At 37.7% G+C, this 24704-nt stretch overlaps 1 protein-coding gene across 10 annotated transcripts in view; it reads right to left on the bottom strand.

Moving 5' to 3' along the window:
• TRAK1 (trafficking kinesin protein 1) overlaps positions 1–24704 on the bottom strand; it is a 133574-nt gene that overhangs the window by 64821 nt on the left and 44049 nt on the right. Inside the window, exon 1 of one of the 10 annotated variants that reach the window (XM_023505140.2) lies at positions 17152–18604. The exons of 7 other annotated variants lie outside the window; for them this stretch is intronic. In XM_023505140.2, coding sequence (XP_023360908.1) covers positions 17152–17215 — 64 coding nt within the window. In that variant the 5' untranslated portion in view covers positions 17216–18604. Of the gene's footprint in view, positions 1–5754; positions 6489–17151; positions 18605–24704 lie in introns of those variants that run through there. 2 more of the 10 variants (XM_023505139.2, XM_031940052.1) reach the window with 2 other exon arrangements.

Genomic DNA, 24704 nt, shown 5'->3' on the forward strand with positions numbered 1-24704 from the left:
ATCAGCATAGGTTAAAAAAAAGATCATTACTGAGAATTAAATATAGAAGTGATAATAAAGACAACTAAAAGACAAACTAAAAAAAAGAAAAAAAAACAATAGAATCATATTTTGCCAACTGTTTGGCTCTTTGTGATCCCACTTGGGGTTTTCTTGACAAAGATACTAGAGTGGTTTGCCATTTCTTCTCCAACTCATTTTACAGATGAGGAAACTGAGGCACACGGAATTAAAGGACTTGCCTAGGATCACACAGCTGCTAAGTGTCTGAGGCCAGATGTGAACTCAAGAAAATAAGTCTTCCTGCTTCCAGGTCTAGTATTCTATCCACTGTGCCTTATAGGTACTGATTTTGTCAACAGAGAAATTAAATATCTGGAAAGTAGGGTGGATTCAGAATAGCATGCGAAGCCAACTCATATCTTTGAAACTATATGGAGACTCATCCTGAAAGTTCTAGTATCATCATATCACTCAATGATCAGTGATTTAGCACCAGAAGAGACTTTCAAACATTCATTTGTTAGATCAATTATGACCTAGAGAGAATACATAGGATGCCCAAAGCCACAGTAAAGGGCAGAACCAGAATTTAAAAACAGATCTTTTGACAACCATATTCAAAATATTTGGTCAACTGAGATGGCTTAACAAATTTCCAATAGTAACAAGGTGACTCATAGGACAGCGTACAAAACGGGGTGATTCACACCCTAACCCTCTGGATCCCCCCGCCCCCTTGGGACCACACTCAGGCTACATGAACAAGCTCCACAAGTGGCTCATTGGTCTGCTTCGCCTCCATGATGAGAACACGCTTGGATTATTCCCAGGGCTCCATGAGAGAGAGCCTGTGTTTGGGCTTTCCCAGCCTGCATCCTTCCCTGTAAGGGGAAATCAGTTGTCAAGGAAATCCATCTCATTCTCTAGGAATTTACTTATTCATTTAACTCTCCAGCCTTGGATCCAACATAAGGCTCCATGTGAAATGTCCCCCTGTGCTTGGGCACAGATACATTGCTTACCCAGGGTACCAGGACATTCAAATAAAATTTCAAGGTTCTGTTCCTATATTGAGGTTTTTTTTTTTTTAATTCCTCACTGGAGCATAATTAATGATGTTAAAGCATTCCATATACCAAACCTTAGAAACACCCTTTGAGACAAAAGGCTAGTATGCTCTCACACATAAAAATTGTCTTCTCTATTCAATCATTCTTCAGTTGTGTCTGACTCTTCATGACCCCACTTGGTATTTTCTTAACAAAGACACAAGAATGGTTTGACATTTCCTTCTCCAGCTCACTTTACAGATGAGGAAACTGAGGCAAACTTCAGTGAATTACCCAGAAGCACACAGCTAATAAGTATCTGAGGCCAGATTTGAATTCACGATTTGCTAAATCCAGTCCCAATATACTATCCACCCACCATCTACTGTCTTCCCTAAGGCTGGTATAATTTTTATACACTTTAAATCTGGATGAGGAAAAATGAGGACAAGAGGCTCAAATTTCAGAATTTTCAAAGGAACACATGTGCTATTATAGATACTGTTAAAAAAAGAAAAGTTTTAACAAAATATCCAAGATGTTTAGGATGTGGTTTTATTCTCGGGTAAGAATGTCCTCTGATTGTGAGAGCTTATGATTTGTCAGGTTTCACATAGGATCCAGTATCAGAGATTTAACACAAAAGAGGCCTTAGAAGTCACCTGCCCCAACCTTCCCATTCCCATTCCCAAAAGAAGGCCCAAGAAGCTAGGTGACTTGCCTACAGCCTCACGGAATCCAAAACTAATTCCACAGCGCCCACTCCTCCTCCTCTTAGAGACTAAAAAATCTGCCCATTATCCATTATGCCCAGCGCTCTTTCATCCAACTTATAAACAAAACTGTTTATAGCCAAGAACTATTCTGCATTCTCTGGCTTCCACTACAAATTTCTGACAGGGTCTAAGATCTGAGCTACCGATCTCCAAAGTCCACATAATACATGCTCCTGGCAAATCTTTCCAGCTCGACAGCCATCCCTAATGCCACTAATTGGCAGTTCAACAAATGGTTTTACAGCTATGTTGTGACAGGTGAAACAGAAAAGTAGAAAAATCATGCTCCTTAAGTTTTCCTGGAGAAAAAGTTGTGGATATCTGAGCTACATTAGAATACTTGCTAATTGTTATAAAATATCTCTCTGTGTATCTCTCTGTCTACTTCATATCTCTCTCCTCCCTTTCCCTGTCTCTGTCTCTCTCTGTCTCTGTCTACTCTGTATCTCTCTCTCCTCCCTCCCCCCCCTCCTCTGTATCTCTCTCCTCCCTCTCCCTGTCTCTGTCTCTCTCTTTTCTCTCCTCTCCCCTCTCCCTCTTCTTTCCCCCCCCCCTCTCTCTCTCTCAGGCAATTGGGGTTAAATGACTTGCCCAAGGTCACACAGCCAGGAAGTATTAAGTGTCAAAGACCAGATTTGAACTCAGGTTCTCTTGACTTCAGGGCTGATGCTCTTATCTACTATGCCACCTAACTGACCCATCAAAGTAATTTTTCAAAAGAGTATATCTGACTATATTTCTCTCTCTCTCTCTCTCTCTCTCTCTCTCTCTCTCTCTCTCTCTCTCTCTCCCTCCCCCCCTCCCTCCCTCCCTCCCTCCCTCCCTCTCTCCCTCTCCCTCTCTTCCTCTCCCTCTCCCTCTCCCTCTCCTTTTTCTCATGCAAATGTACTTGGTATGAACCTTTATTCCATTCTAGCTGCTCCCAGACCTGTCTGAGTAGAACAAGACCAAAAGGCTGTCTTTTACACTAGGGAAAGGGGTGAGCCAATAATGTAAGCATTTACCTATATACTCTCACTGTCCAACAAGTAAATGCCTCTGTCTAGACTGTGCAAAGCACACTAATGCTTTCCTTGTGGAGTGGTGAGTTTATCCATTCTGGAAAGCAACTGGTCATTTTAAGAAGTGATTAAATTGTCTATACTCCCATGACCCAGAGATTTCTCTTTTAGGCATAATCCCCAAAGAATAATAATAATAAATATTGTAATAATGTAATATATATGTATAATGTAATAATAATGTAATATATGTAATAAACTATACAAGTTATATATAGAATATATAAGACCAAAATATACGTACACCATGATTATTTATAATAGCACTATTTTTGTGATAGTAAAAGACCTGACAGATTTGGAAATAATTAAATAATTTCAGGTCCATGAGCCTAATGGCGTATTACTGTACAATAAAAAATGATGAATAGAGCAATGAATCAGAATAATTTATATGACTGTAATAGTTAAAGAAAAATAATTTTTAAAAAATTCAAGATCGATGGAATAATCAACCATGTCTATGATTCTAGAGAGCATGTGATAATGTATTTCACCTACCATTTAAAGATGGTGGTCTCAAAGTACAGAATGAAGCACATATCTTTAGAAAAAACTATTATAAGAATTTGATTTACTTAACTATGCATATTTGTAACAAGGATTTTACTTTTGTCTTTTTCTCCACAATTTGGGCAGGTTGAGTGATAAAATTAACAAAAAAGAAAATCAATTGAAGCCTTTTTTTTTTTTAATGCTTAGAAGAAAATAGAAGGAAAGAGAATCAGGGTAGCTCTGAAAGTTGCAAGTTGAACTTGTATTGTGGGTAGAATAAAATGCAAACTGGTTCACAGTTTTGTGTATAATTCTCTTTGTTCAATTTTTATATGGAAATGTTGATTTTATTTAGTATTAAATTCAGGTTAAAACTTTTTTTAAAGGAAATAATTCAATGAGTACAAAGAAGTATAGAAAGACTTCTATAAACTGCTGAAAAGTAAATTGAGCAGAAAAAGAAAAATATATACAAGCCTATTTACAACAATACAAATGGACAGGCAAAACAGCACCACTAAAATTAAGTTATAATAATCAAGCTTGGCTCAATTGAACTTTTCAATGTATTGATTAATTTTACTGAACTTATTTTTATTCTTTTCATAAGGATTGTCTTTTGGGTGGAAGAGGAAGGAGGGAAATAGTATAAAATAAATGTATTTAAATATTAAAATTAAATTAAATATTAACACCTAGTCTCAATATTGAGATCATTTTAAATGATTTTACTTTTATTGGCCTATGTAAACTCTGTGATTAAAAGAGGAGCCCATCATCACACTTTCTATTCCAGAAAAAATATATTCCTCCTAGAAAACTCTAATTTTTAACCAGGGATTTGCCTTTTCAACTCTGAAGTTGCCACCAGCACCCAAAGCAGCTTTAAAGACATCAAGTTCCCTTTGAATCGCTATCAGATTTTTTTAATTTGATGGCATCACCAACAACTCAACAAATAAAACAAAGATTTTCCCAATCATGATACCTTCCAAGATCTTAGACATGACAAAAAGGAGTATCTATGATCCAGTACAATCCACCATTTACTGGGTGCCTATTCTATGCAAGGCAGAGAGACAGACAAATCCAAATGATGTCCTCAGGATCCTAGTTTATGGTGTTGCAGCTAATGGCACAGGGGGGAAGTTCATCAGATAACAGAGGAGGAACTCAGTTTGAATGACAAGAATGAGGGACATACCAGTCCTTCCAGTTTAAAGAACTTTCAGACCCATTCCCAAGGAAAACTCAATTGGCCTTCTGTCCTTCATAGGAAAAAAGCTTTAGGAAACTGGGACTAAACAAAGTGAGAGAGGGGGTGGGAGAACTAAAAGACTGAGGGGAAACTGAATTCTAAAGAAAATGAAAGCCTCTAAAAAAAAACCTGAGCTTCCCCACCCAAAAAAAAAAAATCCTAAGGAATTATTTCACTTTCACAGTGCACATTCAATCCAATTAATTTATTAGAGCCTACCTCCAATCCTGTATCTGGATTTCTCTTTGTCCTCTTCCTTGTTATGATTGACAACATTGAAGATTGTAAACATCTTTTTGAATAAAAATCACATTTATGTCTTAAAAGATACCAACCATAAATCTGTATTTTGAGAGATTGCCCTAATATTTGTTCAAAGGAACAAGAAAGGGACGCAATTCTAGGAACCAAAGCAATCAACAATCAATTATTAAGTTCAGGTATTGGGTGCTGGGAATACAAATGGCAAGACTGTATAAATTGTGTTGGAGTTCCTGTTCTACATTCTACCCAAAGAATTCTATGACTTCTCTATTACAAAGCATAATTTAATCAAAAACACCTATTTAATGCATGAGTTCTTAAACTTTTACATATCATGAACTCTTTTGGCAGTCTCCTGTAGCCTGTAGACCCCTTCTCAGAATAATGTTTTTTAATGTATTAAATAAAATATTTAAAATATATATATAAATAAAAATATAAAAGATCTCTATAAGAAAACCAATTATATTGAATTACACTGAAATATAGCTATCAAAATATTTTAAAAGTTCACAGATCCAGTTTAAGAACTCTGTCAGAAGTAAAAATCCTGTAAGACTAAATAGAGAGGAAAGAAGTCTTATATTTTGACTCTGTCTGCATTTTTTCATGTATACTCCAACCTTCACTTCCCAAAAATTATTTTTTAATTCTTGAAATTTAATTCTTTGAATTTAATTCTTGAAATAACAAACATTATAGGCACTATTTAATCCAATTTAATCCGTGAAGACAGAAGAAACGAGTCTGAAGCAGCAAATAGCTTATTAGAAAAAAATAGACTAATGTTCAAGTCCATCAGGATTGGGAAAGAAAAAAGTAAGTTTAAGACAAAGTAACATAGTTACCCTCTTCCAAGAGCTCCAGGCTGTCACGTTTAACAAGAACAGGTTTTCTCGATTCATTGTCACAGTCATATTCAAAATATTCTTCATTTCCCAATTCTTTCAATGACATTGCTAAAGTCGGATCATTGTCCTAAACCTTTGGCACTGGGATGCCTCCCAGCCACCTCCTTGGAGGTGCCATCTGTACAGTGACCTGAGCACACTCCCAGCAGCCTGGAAACTCTCCTGGGCAGGGAGCATGGCTTGCCAACATCCCGGGTGATATATCTGTGCAAAGGGCTATATTATCACGCCTTCAATCTCTCTCATCTAAGAGGGAATCTCAGACTGCCTGGGGTAGATGGGAGTCAGGATGGGGGAGAAAAAGGGGTCATTGGGGAGAAAGCCATCGCCTCCCCCTAAGCCTAGCCTAGCCTTGTACAACACAGCACAGCCAGTGGTTTGAAACTAATTCTAGCTAAGATTCCCAAAGCAGATCGGCAGAGGACATCATCAATTTTGAAGCTTTTTGCTCTTTGTCTTCTCCCACAACCTCTCTCCCCTCTGGAACCCTGGCTAATGGTACCTTCCTTGAAGTTTCATAGCAACTACATAGGGAAATTCAGACCAATACTTAAACAGCTACTACACCTGTTTGGAGGCGGGGAATCCGTGGGCAAGTCACCTTGGTAAATGATTGCCTAACTTCCTCAGGTGACAGGTTTCCTATGGGTGTGCTGAGGAAACAGACACATACATACACACACACACACCCCTTCTGTTAAGCACGGAGGGGGGGGGGGAAGAGATTAAGCAAAACTGGGATTCTAGTTGCATGATAACAAAACGCAGAGAAGGAAGCCTTTGATTTTATTTCAAAATAAAACACATAGATGTTTGTGTTATTTCACTCAAAAACACAGATGCAATAAAGATCTAAGTCCTACTTGTATACATGCCTCTCTATGCCAAGGGCACTTTGGGGTTTAGTCTGTATTCTATATCCCTCCCACCTCCCGACTCCCCCAGCAAATTCTCAGGGTAACTCCGTAATCTAAGAGATCACTATGGTTAACAAAGCACAGTTACTCATTTCATGGCTGGAGAAAAGAAAGAAGAGGGGACCAATATGTGCTGACTGAACAAAGAAAGCAAGCCACAGTTCTCCTGCACATCCACTTCAGAAAACAACCATTTTTCCCATCTGTTGTTTCCCTTCCAAGAACAAGGAAAGCAAATGCTTTCCTGAAATGGTCTGAAAAGCATCCTAAGCTTTGTGGAAAGAAGTTTTGAATTGCTTCTCAGCAATTCTCCTGAGCAAATCCTAACAGAGTTCTTTACTCCTAACAGCATTACATTAGGGAATATAGTTTTCCTTCCTCTAAGGAGCAAACTCAGGGTCACTAAAGACGTGCAGACTGCTGGAATCCTAGCAGGTAACCAAGAGGGAGGGTTCTATAGAAGACAGAAGAAATAAATGCCCACAGAGAAAAGAGCAATGTAGCTAGCTTTATGGAAACTTGCTATAAGACCGTATAGAGTCCTTTAATTGGCAGGGCTGACCTTAATGGAAAGGAGAGTAAGAACTTGAAACTTCTGCTTTGTTTTAGAAATGGAAAACAATGATACTTCATTATTGTTGTTTCAGAGAAGGAGCTTCAGAAATATCAAAGTGACATATTAAATAAAAGTCTTCTCTATTTCAAGGGACAGACTTTTTTTTTTAAGGTTTGGTGAAAATTAAAAGAGCAATCAAGAAGTCAAATGGCATAATTAATACTGTACTGATACTGGAAAGGGAAGAAAAAGTACTGAAGACTTTTGGAATTTCTGATGAAGTGATTAATAATTGCAGCAACACAGGATGAAGAGTAAAGTTTGATTCTGGTCTCTTGGAAGAGAGGTGATACATTTTGACAAGGATGGTAGGAGGAGAGATGAGAGAGGAAGATGAGAAAAAGGAGGAAAAGCAGAAGGAGGGAAGAGGGTAGAAAGAGAAGGAGAAGAGGAAAAAGTGGAGGAGGAAAAGGAAGAAGAGGAAGAGAATGAGGAAAAGAAGGAGAAGGAGGAGGAAGAAGAGGAGGAGAAGAGATCTATAATACTTAAAAAAAAAAAAAAAACCTGAGATGCAAGGCTTTCAAAAGCATTGTTAGTAAATTAAACTTAAATCTTTCTCCAAACTTACAAATAAAAGTGTGAGAGGCAAGAAATCTATATTCTTCCACATATGTGCCTTGTATAGACTATAAGAAGAAACTAATCTATAATGGTTAAAAAAAAAAAGTTCTATATACTGTTTTTTTTTAAAGTTATAAATTCTTGTTTTGTCATTTTTAGTTGTTGGACTCTCTGTTATCCCATTTGGGGTTTTCTTGGCAAATATACAGAAGTGGCTTACTGTTTTCTTCTCCTGCTCACTTTATAGACAAGGAAATTGAGGTAATTAGGGGTAAATGACTTATCTGGGGTCACATAGCTAGTAAGTGTCTAAAACCAGATTTGAACTCAAAATAATTGAGTCTTCCAGACTCTAGGCTGTAACCTGCTGCCTCTGTCCATTCAAACAAAAATTCATTAATAGGGGATGGGAATATCAGCAAAATGCAGCTATTAACTGACTTGATTAATGTCAGATATACTTAGCATCAACTTTAAAGGGGCAACTTTAAATTCAGGCAGCCAGGTGATTCGGTGAATAGAGCACTGCATCTCATCAGGACAACCTGAATTTCAATCCAAACCCAGACACTCACTAGCTGTGTCATCCTGGACAATTTAGTTAACCTCTGCTTGCCGCAGTTTTCTCATCTGCAAAATGGGGGTGACAACAATAGCACTTGCCTCCCAAGGATGTTGGATCAAGATCATAGTAAAGCACAGTGTCTGGCACATAGTAAGTACAATTTAAATATTAACTATTATCATCATCACCATCACCATCATCAAATTAGTTGAATGTTTCAATGTGAAGAAAAAAGGGGAAGCAAATCACTCTGTCTCAGGGTGGGAAGAAGAAAAACAACTAACGCTGGAGTCAGAGGCCTTGGTTTACAAAATTGTGCCTGATCTTTATGGCTTCTTTGATTTTGAATGAATCACTTATTTTGTATCATAATTTCCTCAACTGTTAAATGAGAGGGTTGGTCTTCTCTCTCAATCTCAAATTCTAAGAACCTATGTAGAATTTATCCATTCCACAAATATTTATTGATGATACCTGTTATGTACAACTGCATGAGCCATTACTGAAAATATACTCATCAAACTATTAATTCAATTTATTTGTCATCCAGTTAAAAACACCCTTTAAAATATTACTGCATTCATTATGACTTTGTTAATGTTTACCTTTCAAATAATTTCATACTCTCCTTGACTAAAGAAGACCAATCAAATCTACGTATTCATTACAACTTTCACCTTTCAAAGTTCAATCCTTAAACTTGATAAACTGAATTGTGGCAGAGTAAACAGAATATCTGATACAAATTCCATCTCGGATACTTATTTGACGACTACAGGCAAGTCATTATCTCTGAGCCTCAATTTCTTCATCTGTAAAATAGTATGAAATAACTGTGGTGTCTGTCTGATACGGTCATTGTGAAGTTCAAATGAGATAATGTACATAAAAGCACTCGACAAACCTCAAAGTGTTTTATTATTGCTATTATTAAATATTTAGTACAGAATGCTTTTTGACATGCATATACCACTCCATCTCCTTATCTTACCCAAGTCTGTCTATTGAACATAATACCAACCCTATTTTTTGAGAAATCAGACCTTTGGAGTAATTCTCAATATTTATTCATATTAATTTGAATGATAAAAATACAGCATAAAGCACTTACAATAAATACATCCCCCAAATTTATAACAAAAAGTTACAACTAAAAAACTGAAGTATCATTCTTTCAAGTTATGCATAGGTGAAAAGAAGCCAGTTTGGTGAGATAAGTGAGCCATATATTCACAAAATGTTCCAAATAAACTCTGAGGATGAGTATTTAAACTGGCACAGAAAAGGAAGTAGAGATGAGGTAAGAATTCTGGTATCAAATAAAATATTTAATTTATTTAAATTTTAAAAAATAAAAACTACAGCCCCAGGACTAGTACATTACGTGCTTTTATATTTGGCAGTCTATTAATTAACCCTTATCGTCTTATTACTGGTACTTCCCCGGTACCTTTGGCAGGGAAATATTTGGTGTTCATAATAAGGCCAGATACTATAAAGTCTTAAAGAGCTTTCAGGATTCTTGATAAAAAGAGCTCTGCTTCAAGCAAGCATTTTCCTTAAAACAACACAATCCATAAAGCACTGAGAGATAGGCGCTGCGCTAACAATACAAAATAATTAAACAAACTGTACCCTCAAGAAGCTTCCATTCAAACCAGAAAGAAGACCATCTGCAACAAAGATCTCACTGAGCTCTAAGAAAACTTTTTTTTCCTTTTCTTTTTTTTCTTTTTTTTTTTTTTTTTTTTTTTTTTTGGCTGAGGCAATTGGGGTCAAGTGACTTGCCCAAACTCACATGGCTAGAAAGTGTTAAGTGTCTAAGACCAGATTTGAACTCGGATCCTCCTAAGTTCAGGGCTGGTGCTCTGTCTACTGTACCTCTAAGTTGCCCCTCTAAAAAAACTTTTAAGAAAATCATGCATAAGAGTCACATGACATGAAGAAAAAGGAAAAGTCCCTAATCCAATAAGAACATGGATCCACTTAGCAAAAAGGATTCCGTTGAGAAGCAAAGACCACACATAGTTTTGAGTTGATTTTTTTTTGCATGTTTTCTCCATCAATGGTCTATAAGTTGTTTGAGGGTAGGGATTATGTTTGCCTTGCTTAGTTCAGCAAACAGTAAGTGCTTAATAATGCTTGTTGATTTGACTTGACTACAGAAAAAAACAAAGCCCATGAATACTTACACATTCTAGGTTCTAAACATAGGGGGTTGGATTATCAGGTCCCCCCTAAGTCTCTACACTCTATGGTCCTAGGAAGATAAGGAGAGTATTCAGAGCAGCCTTGGTTATGGACCCAAGGTGACCCATTTCCTCTCACTCACAGTTCATTACAAACAGTTTTCTGCTCGATTTGTTATTAGAGGTTTATGGTGGTAGTTATTAAGTAAAGAGATGGTGGAAAAACTCAGTAATGGAAAATGCCCCCAAAATGGACTTTCATGTAATCTTCACACTAAGTTGTATATTAAACTATAAAACAATAATTTATAAAAAGCCGATGCACCTTAACAGTTGAGTCATTTTTAGTCACATCTGATTCTTCACGACCCCATCCCATTTGGGGCTTTCTTGGCAGACATACAGAGTGATTGGCCATCTTTCTCCAAACCATTTTATAGATGAGGAAACTGAGGCAGTTAAATGACTTCCCCGGAGTCACACAGCTAGTAAGTGTCTGAGGTCAGATTGGAACTTGGGAAGATGAATTTTCCTGATTACAGAGCAAATGCTCTATCCCCTGGGTCCATCTGCTGCCCCTCAGTTTAAGAGTCTGCCCCATGTTAAGGTTACACATTTGTCTAGCAGGCTGTCACAATAGGCAATGGTTATATGGGTGCTGCATAGTTTAGTTGCCATCTGAAATGGGTTTGAAACAAAGGGGCAAAGTATGGACATATTTACCTTATTAATTCCAAGAGTGGTACCTGCAGCATCAAATTTCCATCATCAAAATTATTATTTTTACTATATTACTATAATACCCAATCTCTCATCCTCGTCTTTAGTATATATTTAATCAAATCAACAAGCATTAATAAACTACAATGTTAGGGGCAGCCGGGTGGTGCAGTGGATAGAGCACCAGCCCTGAAGACAGGAGGATCTGGCCTCAGATACTTAACACTTCCTAGCTGTGTGACCCTGGGCAAGTCACTTAACCTCAATTGCCTTAGCAAAGAATTAATAATAATAATAATAATAATATAATGAAAAAAATAAAGTACAATGTTATGAGCACTGTGTCAACCACTGGGGATACCAAGAAAAACTAAAAATTAAAATAAAGACAAACAAAAAGTTGCAGCCCTCAAAGTCTTACTGAATACCGACATATCTTGCTTAAAACTTAAATAAAAGAAAGAAACCCATATTATTTAGGGACCATCGATTTAGGGGGTCAGGAATTGTTGGTGTCATGGTGGCTTTCAATATTCCTTCTAGTATAATAAAAAGAGTATAATCTAAAATATAATTTACAAAGGGAATTACAGCAACAAATACATATTTCCAATATGTAGTAATTGTTCAGAACAATTTTTCAAAGTACACAAAGTTGGCTCAAAACAAGATATGAGAAGGCCCCCCATCCTAAATACATGGCACATATTTTCAGACTTTTTCAATGTATTGATCAATTATGATTTTTTTCTCTTCTTTTTTTTCTTTAAATAATAGCACTTATAGGGACAGCCAGTTAGTGTAGTAGATAGAGCACCAGCCCTGAAGTCAGGAGGACCCGAGTTCAAATGTGATGTCAGACACTTAACACTTCCTAGCTGTGTGACCCTGGGCAAGTCACGTAACCCCAATTGCTTCAGAAAAAAAAATAACACTCATCATGCAGGATGGTTAAGGGACAACAAATACTAGGGAAGAAAATTATGTTGATGTAAAAAAAATGTTATTTTTAATAAGAATAAATAAAAGTAATCAAAAGTTCTCCTAATTATGTTTTAAACTTTGTATCTCAGACTATTTTGTGTCTGAACTAAATCTGAGGAAGGACAACCTTCATAATCTAGTTTGAAAGAGACTGATTGAAAAAATGCCTAATAAGTTTAAAATTTAAATACGTGAACTTGAATCAAAGTCTCTGAAAATGTCAAAGATTCATCTCTCTGCTTCTGAAAGGAAATGAAAGAAAACTTGAGACAACTTTAGAATCCAGAATTAACCTGGAGTTTTTCATAGACATGCTAACATAATTTATCCCAGAAGAGAACAGGTAAAAATTAGTCAATGCATTGCATTGAAATGACTAAAAATAAATGACTTTACACAGATCCTTTGTTGGTTGTTTCAGAGACTATGTTTTGAAGCATATTTTCCCCATCCCCAAACCTGCACCTGTCCCTTTACAGGCTTCTTTCATGACAATCAAAATCCATCCACAATCCAATGAGGGGCCAGCATAAGTTCACACTATGGCAAATTCTACAAATCAACTCTAAGGAAAGAGACCCATCCTTAATCTGTAAGGAGGGCGTAAACACTGAGCTGGGGATTTTAAAAATCATCAAGTCCAAATCCCTCATTATACAGATGGGAAAAGTGAAGCTTAGTGAGATTAGTGGTCTGCCCAAGGTCACGAAAGCTACAGTAAGCAGTTAACCTATGGGCCAACCATAAAAATCATTCTAATTACAGGTTCTCAACAAGATGTCCACTCTATTAAGTCCCAACCTTCTAAACTACCTAAAGAAAAGCATTTAAAAGCACTAGATTTATTCCCAAGTCTCAGACTAATTCTGGTAGCACAACTCCAAACATCTTGTTAGGGTTTTTTTCTTATTCATATCTTGTTCCATTCTTTTTTTTTTTTTCCTTGAGGGTGGGAATGTCAAGATTCAAAAAATCTATGGCTAAAACTTGGGGGTGGTAGAGGGAGAGAATAAGCTTTAAGCAAAATGGCAATTTTTTTTAAAAAGAAAAAATAAAATAAATGAAACTCCATCAAGTTTTTAGATAAAATTGAAAGTAGCCTACCATGTTTTAGGGTGCTAAGTCTCTCACTATCAACATTTCAAGTGAAATACTTAAATGACACTCCTACATTCCTCTTTCAACCTCAGCCCTTAAGATGCTTACTTTATAAACTGATCATAAGTCTATTGACTCAAGGTAAACAAGAGTCTCTTTGGTAGAAAATATACAATCATTTCTACTTGACCACAAAGGCCTTTTTGCAATAAAGTTTAACTTGCCTCCTGCTCTCAGCTTGGGGAATTCACTAAAAGTTTTACTCATTAATTATTCAAAGGGTACAGCACACTGAAGAGGACGTATGGAGGGAGGCTCCTAAGCATTCAAGTTCCTAAAAATATCTCCCCTACCAAACTACAGAACAGAATTTTCTAGAAGGTTAACCAAATCAGCAAATATTTATTAAGTGTCTACTGTGTGCCAGATGAAGGTACAAAAATTAAACTGCTCTCAAAGGGTTCATATAATGAAATCACAGAAGACTTAAAAGGATGAAAATTTTCAACTATCTGAAAAGGGTGAAAGAGAGAGAGTGAGGGGAAAAAAATGAATTATTCTACGTACCCTAAGTCTTAGATGATTTAAGTCATATGAATTCAAATGTCCTTCAATGGCAGACCAGGGAGATAAGCAAAAATAACCAGGCTACTACTTTGAATTCTGCTTTACAATTTTCTAGGCTAAAAGCTTATGTAAAACATGTATATACTTTATAAATATATAAACTTATCTACAAATACAATGGGCAATGGCTGGTTAATGAATTACATTAAAATATTTCTGTGTAATTATATGGTTTTACCCAGATTCTTTGTTGATTTCAGGGAACAAATAAAAATCAGGCCCAAGAGACACCAAAAAAGTAGTATTTCTTTTCCATTCCATCTTGCCCCAATTAATTTTTTATTCCTGTTGAAATATAAATATATATGCTGTCCAAAAGATTGAGCCCCATCACCACTATCTTCCTGTCCACTTAGATGAGAAGGAAACTTTCCAAAGATATTTGACTGAGCTCACATTTAAACTTTAGCATCAATCAGAATTTACCCCTTGGAGAATCACTCAGTTCTTCCATTATTGATGTATCAAGGCAGAGATCAGGAAACAGAAAACCAGAAGAAAAAAAAAAAAGAAACAATCCAAGGTAAGAAGTTCTTTCACGGCAAACAGGATATGAACAAGTCTCTTCTGACCCTCAGGATTCACTGTGGCAAGTGATTTTCTTTCACCAGGCAATAGGTGTGACTACAGAGCAGGTAACAATTAAGCCAAGATAAAGAAGAAATCTTCCCTCCCACTCACCTCCAATTCTGGGACTCTATTTACCTGCTCTGGGTTGGCCCAAAGGCTTCCCATCCCCACTCACTGCTTCTCCTTCTCCTTGGGCTAATGAGTACAGTTCTCATGTCTATACCTACGATAAATGCATGTCTCATAACACCTACATATTCATATGGGACACATAAGAACAGAAAGCGCTTCGCATTCAACATTTGCAAAGCATTTTATCTATATTTTCTCACTGGACCCTCCCCAACAGTCAGATGCTCTATTATTACCCCCATTTTACAGATAAGGAAATTGAAACTCTGAGGTTCATGACTTAAACAAGATCCCACAACTGGTAAGCTTCTGAGATGTGTTGAAAACCCAGTTATTCCCAACGTCATACCCAGAGTTCTAACTACTTTGCTCTACTGTTTTTCTATATTCTTACTGGTAGAAATAAAATGATGCTGTTCCACTTACATCCACACATAAATATACATGCATACAAATGCATGCATAACACAAATATACAATATATTTACTACGTTTTTAGGGTTACACCGATATGGAGTAAACGATCTCAATTTTCTCATTTGTAAAATATGGGAATATTTGATGACTTCTGATCCTTTCCAGTTCTGATCTTGTAATCTTAGTCCTGAACTATTACATTTAGAGCCAAGTTCCATAGTCTTCTCTCTGTCCTTAAATCACACGTATGACCTTCCAACAAGGCTCCCTGTATTTACTCGGGGTCTGGTATCAGAAAGAGAAGACACAACTCCTTCGGCAAAATTTTAGCCTCTAGCAACTGGCTGCCACCCAACCAGCTTCAGCAAGGTTGAATTTATTTTTAATATAAGTGAGACGGCTCCACTCAGGCCGCCCTCTCCATTTGATCATTCCTAAGCACGTGCGTGTCCACAGAACCAGTTTCACTTCTAAGTGGTCCTTCTAAGGGAATTACAGAGCAGATATAAAAACTGTGTCATCCCATCAACATCACGGCCCAAGAAATACACCCAGGACTCTTTCTTCACATATATTCACAGAGAAACCAGCTGATAAGAAAGACATCATGGCTGTGCTACTTCCCTTAGCTGCTAACCGGGCCAGTTCACTAGTCTGTTACATCATTCAGGTTAATCAGATGTGAGGAAGTTCTGAAGACAAATGTTCAAAGGGGAAAGGTCATACAGAATCCTGGATGGCAAGACAAGCATAGCCACCTTCGGTCTTTCCTCACAGATGTGCAGGCAAAATACTTATTCTTTTGAAGATCTGTGTGTTGCTCAGGCAATTAAAAAAAAAGTTTGCTGGAAGAACTGTGATTTGAGAAAATCACCTTTAAAAAATAAAGCATGGGGGGCAGCTAGTTGTTGCAGTGGATAGAGCATCAGCCCTGAAGTCATTAGAATCTGAGTTCAAATCCAGTCTCAGTCACTTAACACTTCATAGCTGTGTGACCCTGCGCAAGTCACCTAACCCCAATTGCCTCGGGGAGTGGGGGGGAGCGTGATGTTGAAGGTAACAAACAGAAATAGAGAATTGCAATGCTTCAAATTACAGCAACACAACCTAAACTGCTTTGGAACCCACCCATCTGAAAGTATTTCTGTGCACTACTTAGTCCTGGAGAGCTCCATTTATGCCCCACCAGAAATTCCCTTCCAGACCTATCCTAGGTAGTCAAACACTCCTCCTCCTCCTCCTTTTCCTCCCATTCTCACCACACCCATCCTTTAAAAGGACCTTATGAGGCAATGACCAAATGATCCCAATCCAAACTGCACATGATCCTGCCCAGCATCCTGAAGCAAAAGTAGCCATTTGAATCCCCTGGCAAGGGAGTACCATAGTTTCTGGAGTGGTTATTTCCCCCCCACACTCCACACAGCTCAGCACTCGAATAAATACACAGGAAATCATGAGAAAAACAGTCTCTGGGGCCTTGAGTTGCCACCCAGATTGGCCTGAGGGAACGCAAAGCACCCTTCCCATCCTGTGCCCAAAGAGCACAAAGGATAACCGGCACATTTCAGGCTGTACACACTCACATTGTCATGGACACACGTGCACATACAGGGCTCTTAGAAAACAGAATTTCAGCAGAGCCTACAAACCACAGACATTTCTACGCCCGAGAGAGAAAAAAACCACCATCTCTTCCCGAGAATCTGTTCAGAGAGACCGACTGATAGAGGATCCTTGCACCGCAAAAAAAAAAAAACAACAAAAAAAACCCCTTGGTCATGCTTGGGAAAAGGAATTCATAATGTCACACAGCCCTGCTGCACCAATGCCATTGCACCCGCCCCCTCCCAGCTCCCATCCGAGGGATCCAGACTCATCCAGCAGGTTTACAAAGCATCCACCCTGAAACCTCCTATTTGCAAAGCCCATAATTACCATCTGTACATTCGTCATAATACCAGTCGAGTTCATAGTAATCCGCTTCGATAAATTTCTGCATAGTCAGGATTCTCAGAACTGATTTTGCTGTGTTTCTGAGGTCAGGTGAAACGCAGCCATGCCTTCCTGCCTTTATGGTGAGCCGAGCTGAGCGGTAGCCTCCAAGAGACTGAAAACAAGCTACACATTCTCAGAGACTGATTAGAGCCAGAAAGAAAAGGAAAAAAGGAAAAGGGGGAAAAAATGGACTAGAAGGGATGGGGGGGAGAAAACCCAGGGAGGCAGTCTTCCAAAGCCAGTGCCCTCACGCTGCATGCACACTCTCATAAAGAAGCTCAGTCCAGAGCCCTTGAATGGGAGTAGACCAAATCATCCTATCAAAAAGCTGAGAAGGTGACGTCAGGGACACACACCACCACTTGGTGCTCCTAACTCGATCCTCTCTTCCCTGCTCTCCACACATCTTTCAATCGGACATGTTGCCATGGAGACTGGTCGGCTCTGCAAATGATGCAGGGATGCAGGAAATGTCTTCCATGGATGCTGAAGCTATTTGCTTTGAGGGCTATCTGGCTCCGTGCAATGAAAAAATAGGAGTTTGTGATAAAATAACATCAAATAAAGCACACAAGGATTTGAAGGGACCCAGAGGGCATCTTGTCCGACATCTTGCTCCCAGGGACAAAGACATCTATTCAAAGTTTCCTTGCTGTATTTACTGGTCTACTGTAATCACACGTCCTGAATCTGAAAAATAACATTTTTTAAAATAGAAGTGGGGGAAGCAAACTTTGACTCTTATCTATGTGAACATTAACTTTTCTTTAGTCCTTTCAACAATGATCCTAAAAAATATCTGAGAATGTACAGAACAGAGTGAGAAGTAGTGAATGAGTCATCATTTTCAAAAGTTCTCTCTGAAGAAAAGGTTTACTCACAAACATCCATATTGTATGAGCTTTTTCCATGCTTCCAGAGAAACAAAAAACTTGTGTGCTTTTAAGAAATATAATACACAACCAAGGAAAATTTTGTAATAAAGCTAATTATTAGATTTAAATGCCCTCCATCTCCAGTGATGATGGGTGAAACATTATTATTATTTCTAGGTTCTGTCACTTTGCCTGATCTCCAGTCCCACAATATCAACTCTGACTTCAACTCCTCATTTTCACTCCACCCCCATATGTCAATTATAGTCAGCCTTGGTTATTTGTACCCCCCCTACAATATCTCTCACTGCCTGTCCATTCACAGTCACCACTTTAGTTCAATGATCTCTCACTTGGACTATTATATCTTTCCAATTGTCTTCCTTGCCCCAAGTCTCTCCCCATCCTAACTTTTCTCCCTCAATGCAGCCAATGTAAAGAGTTAAGTCATACTCCTCCTCAATAAACTAGTAGTTCCCTGTGATCTCAAGGTTCAAATTTAAACTTTTGTCATTAATAGTCCTGGAATTTGCCAAAAAAAAAAAAAAAAAAAAAAAAGGCATAAAATACCAATTCACCAGAGTACCATATGAAACCCATGCTTCACAGAGCAAATTTTAAAATGATCAGGGTTTGCCTAGAGGGAAAATCATGGACTCCTTTAAGAGAAAAGCATCCAGTGAGGGAAATAAAAAATTCAGAATATTCCATTCCAAAATTCAGAATGAGGGCTTTGATGTAGAAATGCTATCTCAATTCTTTAACTTGAAAATTAGACTGAAGCAATGAGGATTGAGGGGACATTCTCATCCATATCTCATCCAGTTGTGAAGAGGTTAAGAGACAGCCTGAAACAAGGGAAACCTCAATTTGACTATAATCAAATCCAGAGCAAATATAGTGGGTGGTGAAGACGGCGATGATGATGTTGGGTGCTAAAGAGCATATAAAGCTCTTTAAAGTTTACAAAGAAGTTTTGCAAGGGGGAATGTTCAAAACTATGTTTGCATGTATTCTGAAAATAAAAATCTATTATTTAAAAAAAAATAAAATAAAGTTTGCAAAGAGCTCCACACATATATCAACTCATTTGATTCTCACAACAATCCTCTGAGTAAGAACAAATTTATTATTTATTTTTAGATGAGAAAACTCAAACTGACTTGTTTAGGATAACACAGCTAAGTCCCTGGATTTGAATCCAGGTCTTCATTACTCCAAGAACACGGTCTTATGCCATCACATATGGCCAGCACATAATTTACATTGATTGGTTGATTTCCTACCAACCATAAATAAAAACTGCCATACCAAGCACCCACAAAAGTATCCCAGCCAAGTAGAGTTGGTTGTTCATCTAAACTCCACCAGTGGGGCTCTCTGTGCCAGTGATTAGAACTGGTCAATCACCCGTAACTTGGTTGCCCATAAATATTCTTCCAGCATATATACATATATATAAATTAAGCCTCTCATTAGATTTTTTAATCTGTTTCTCAGGTCAGGTGTACCTTAATTCAATTGAATTTAACTCAACATTTGCTAATCATCACACTTTATGTAGTAAATTGCATTAGGTGCTGGGGATACAAAGATCAAAAGCAATTACACAATCCTTGCCTGAAACAATCTTACAAGGATAGGGCAAGTATAAAAATAGTATTCATATAAAATAGAGTATAAGAGCAAAAGAGAAATTCAGAAAAAAACTGCACTAAGAACATTCTCAGCTGGGGGATGGAAAGGAGAAAGGGAAGGAAGAGGGGAAAAGAAGGCTTTCTAGAGGAGATAGCCCTTTAGGTGAGCCTAAGAGGAAGAATTTCAATAGGAGTACATTAAGAACAATATGGGGCAGCTATGTGGCACAGTGGCTAAAGTACTGGCCATGAAACTAGGAAGACTGATCTTCCTTAGTTCAAATCCAGCTTCACACACTTACTAGCCATGTGGTTATGGACAAGTCACTTAAACCTGTGTGCCTCAGTTTCCTCATCTGTAAAATGACTTGGAAAAGAAAGAGAGCAAACTACTTCAGTGTCTCTGCCAAGAAAATCCCAAATGGGGTCATGAAGAGTAAGTCACAGTTGAGCAACAACAACAACAACAACAAATACCTATATTCTATGCTTGGGGATGAGCAGGAACTGCTTTTAATGCAAAGAGGTAGAAGGTGATGGGGAAAGATCATCAAATAGCGGAGCCCAACAGAAATGTGAAGTATATCCAGGGAAGTGATGTGAAATAAGGTCAGAAAAAGATATTAGACTGTGGAGGACCTTAAATGCTAGAATAAGGAATTTGCATTTTATCAGAAAGACCCTGAAGATTATTGAGTAATTCATGCTTCAAATTGTGAAATAAGAAAAATATTTTTGCAACTGAATAAAGGGTGTAGGAGAGAGGGGAAAGACAGGAGGAAGGGAGATCAGTTAGGAGGCCACATAAGAAATGTCAGCGTGAATAGAGAGGAGTGAATAGATGCCAGGGATAGGATTGAGCATTGTGGGGAGAAAGAGACAATAAAGGGAAAGAGTCAAAGATGAATAACATTAAGAATTCAACTCTAGGTTTCTGAGAGGGTGGTTTGCCATCAACAGAAATAGGCAAGTTAGGAGGTAAAAGAAATCAGAAGCAAGTGAAAAGATGATAAAATCAATTTGAGACATTAACAGATTGAGATGTCAGCAACATATCCCAGGAGAGATATCTAAAAAGCAGTTAGAAATGCAGAAAATTATTAAGGATAGAGATACAGACTTAGGGGGCCACTGCATAAAGTAGATAACTGAACCATTAAGAACAGATAATTATCTAGGAAGGGTATATAGCAAAGAAGTACTAAGACAAAGCATGTGGGGATACCAGCATGAAACAGCAGTTGGGAAGAAGATGAGTAATAGAAGTACCTGGACAGGTGGGTGGGGGCCTAGAACAAATCAAAGAAAGCCAAGTCAGGGGAGCATAGGTAAGAGGAAGAAGAGGTGACAAAGTGTCCAATACCGCAATAGAGTCCAGAAATATGAAAACTGTTAAGTCTACTGAATTTAGCAATCATGAAGTCATTGGTGAATTCCACTGGATGTGAGCTCTTAGAGAACAGGGACTGAATTTTGGATTTCTTTATAGTGCCAGTGTTTAGCATACCCCTTGGCACATAGCAGGTACTTTTAAAATGTTTAATAGGTTTAATAACTGCTCCCCATATCATGGGGCTGAGTGAATACAGCCTTAGATTTGAAGTCAGGAAACCCATAGTTCAAATTCTGCCTTACATACTGAGTGCGCCTGAGCAAAGCATTCATCTCTGAGCTTCAGTTCTTCATTCATTGAGGGAAAATAATAATGCCTGCCTCTGAAGGTTGTTGTAGGAATCAAAAGAAATATTTATAAAGTGTTTTGCCAAAAATAAAAAAATAAAAAAGAAAGAACAGAAAGGAAAGGGGGAAAAAAGGTACAACTGATTGACCTTGGACGTGATAGTTTCAATAGACTAGAAGACCCAGAAGACAGAATGAAAATGGTTAGAAGCCTTTTAGATTACAAAAGTCTGAGAAGTGGATGAGCAGCAACAAAGTGGAGGCAGAAATTATTTCTGGTTATGAAAGGAAGACCGGATACAGATGTTGACTTGAAAGCATGGCAGGATCAAGGGGAAATCATCCATTTTGAGCTAAAGAAGCTCCAGGATTCTCTAATCCAAGTCCTTCATTTTATAAACAAAGAAACTAAGGTCCATGGAAGGCAGTGCTCCAAGATCACCAGGAAAACAGGAAGGAAACCTAAGATTCAAGCGTGGTTCTTAAAACTCTAAATGTATTGTTCTTTCCACTGTATCATCCTTCTAACTCTAAACTTAACCTAAGTTTTTCAAGGATGGGTGTTACCTAAAGATATTTGAATGAACAACAGAATAAACTACTACGGAAAACCAAAAGGAGATGGGATCAAGGACAAAACCAGAGGGATTTGGGAAATGAATTAGGACACTTCACTTACTAACAGGGGAGCAAAGAAGAGAGAAGACTGAGAGGTTTTGATGAAAGAGATAAAGGGAAACTAAGGGACTCGATTTTCTCTTAAAGTTAGAAGCAAGGTCATCTGCTGAATGAGGGCATTAGGGATTTAAGAAGAGTTTTGGAACAATTGCAGGAGTGTGATGGAGAGTTAATCAGGGATGCAAGAAGACTGTGCAGGAGTGAATATACAAGCAAGAGAATATGAACTTTTAACAAACCCATTTAGCACAGCTGCCTGACTTTCTCCAATAGCATTTAATAGCTTGGAAGTAGATGCTATAAGGCAACCAGTATTAGGACAGGAGAGCCAGGGATTCAAGGATGGAGGGTAGCACTTTGCTATCCCAATTAACCATAGGGTCAAGACTATGAAAAAAAGGAAAATCTACTAGAAGAGAGGTAATAATTGAGGAATCAGAAATTAATGAGGATGAAGAGTAAGTTTAAAAGGAATAGAGTGAATGAAATATCAAGACAACCAAAAATGTTGGTGATCACCCATTCCTAGCCAGCTCCTTCCACATTGTTTTCAGGGTCAGTTATTCCCACAAGTTCCAAGGAAAAAGTCAATTTACTCATCCAAACAAAAAGGTCAGAATCTTGCCTGACACATTCCAAAGTTTAGAAAAAAAAAAGGAGGGGGGGGGGGAATCATCTTCTCAAACAGACACGTCAATTGAACTTATCCAATGTAGCAAATCTGAAGTCCAAACATCTTCAGCTGGTCTTCAGCTCCTGAATCGATAGATAGCAATACATAACCAAGAGAAATAATGTTTTACAAAAAATGTTTTCCTCTCCTGATTGATTTGAAATAATGATCAGTTAAATAAAACAGGGTGCCTTGGGGATAGCTTGGATTTTTTTTTTAAATCACAATCACCATCAAGAGATTCTACACTGATCACAGATGGCATGGTGTTAATGAACAGCTTGCCATCAAGTATCCTCAACTACCCTTCCCTCTCCGTCTGCTTTAAAAAAAAAATCTGCTTTCAAGACTAATATAAAACCACCTCTCACTGCACATGTATAGTCCCTCTCCACTTTTCACCCCATTCACACATAAAAAAGAAAAAAGCAAGGTTGTGCTTTTGTACAATAGCTTCAAAAATGCAGCATGAAATTCTATAAAAGTTGAATAGACAAAATGTACAGCATCTCTAACTATCATTAAAATTAATCTGAACCCCAGGGGAAGAGGAAAAGGGAATCACACACATCTACGGATTTGCCTTATGTCAGCAAAACCTTCAAGAGAGGAAGGGTGATAGAACTAGCTAGCTAGTTGCTTGTAATAAAGAGTTCACTCTGCCAATGAAGAACAAAGTATAGAACCACAGATGAACTGGAAATCCAAAGCAAATTGTGATCCTCTAGTAACCAATCCTCCACCTAATCCCCTGACGTCGGTGCTGATTTTGTGGGAGTGGGAAATATTACAAATGCTGAGCTGCAACTGAATGTATTTCTTACAGCATTCCAGCTATGTCTTAGTGTACATGCTGCAAAGGAAAATTGGTAATCTGCAAAGTATCCTTTCATCCCACTACCTTTTACTTTTTATTTATTTTCCCTCTTAAGGAAGATAAATTCAGTATCACCAGAAAGAATGAGCAAAATGAGCCTATGTGCATATAAAGGGGGAAATCCTTAACCAAACAAGAGGCTGATGTGATCAGAAAAGATCAAACAAACACTCTGGATTATAAAAAATTAAGGAGCTTTTGACTAAACAAAATCAATGCAGCCAGAAAAGTGAAATGAGAGAAGCAGAGGTATATAATGGAAAAGGGCATAATACCTGAAGTCTGAAGCTCTGTATTTCAGTGCTGACTCTGTAATTTAATACCTATTTAATTTTGAAGGGATTTTAATCTCTCTGGGCCTCTCCAGGTAGCTATAAAATATAGATAACACTGAAGGTCTTTTTCAACTCTAAATCTATAAATAAGAAGAAACTGTGGAGAGGAGGAACAACAACAAAATTTGCATGAAGTATCTTTGGGAAAGAAGATATATAGGGAAAAGACACAAATATGTGAGACCAAAAGACATCCTTCAATAGATAAGTGGTTAAAGGATGTGAATAGTTTCCAAAAGAACTTCAATCAATAACCGTATGAAAGATACTTCAATTCACTAAGAAAAGGAATGGAAATAAAAACAACTCTAAGGTTTTGCATCATACCACCTGGCAAAGATAAAGATGAAAAAAGTCCATGCTAGACAGACATAACTGGTTGAGCTGTGAATTGATCCAACCAGAATGAAAGACAATTTGGAAACAGATAAGAAAAGTCATCCCCTCTGACCGCAATGATCTCTGAGCATAAATGTGCCCATTGACAAACCATTAAGGAGGTCAAAGAAAGAAAAATTATACATGCCAAAATATTTATAACTACATTTCGTGTTGTGAGAAATGGATGGGCATTTGGGATTTACACAGTTATGAAAATTAAATTGAAGAAATGATATTTAAATCAGAAAACTGAAACTCATATGGACATCAAGGAATAATTAAGGATGGTGTTTATGTTCCCCCAAAAGAACATGAGCTCCTTGGGGGCAGGGACTGACTTTTGTAATCAGGGGTGAT

Source organism: Sarcophilus harrisii, chromosome 5 (assembly GCF_902635505.1).
Source record: "Sarcophilus harrisii chromosome 5, mSarHar1.11, whole genome shotgun sequence".
Classification (NCBI taxonomy): Eukaryota; Metazoa; Chordata; class Mammalia; order Dasyuromorphia; family Dasyuridae; genus Sarcophilus; species Sarcophilus harrisii.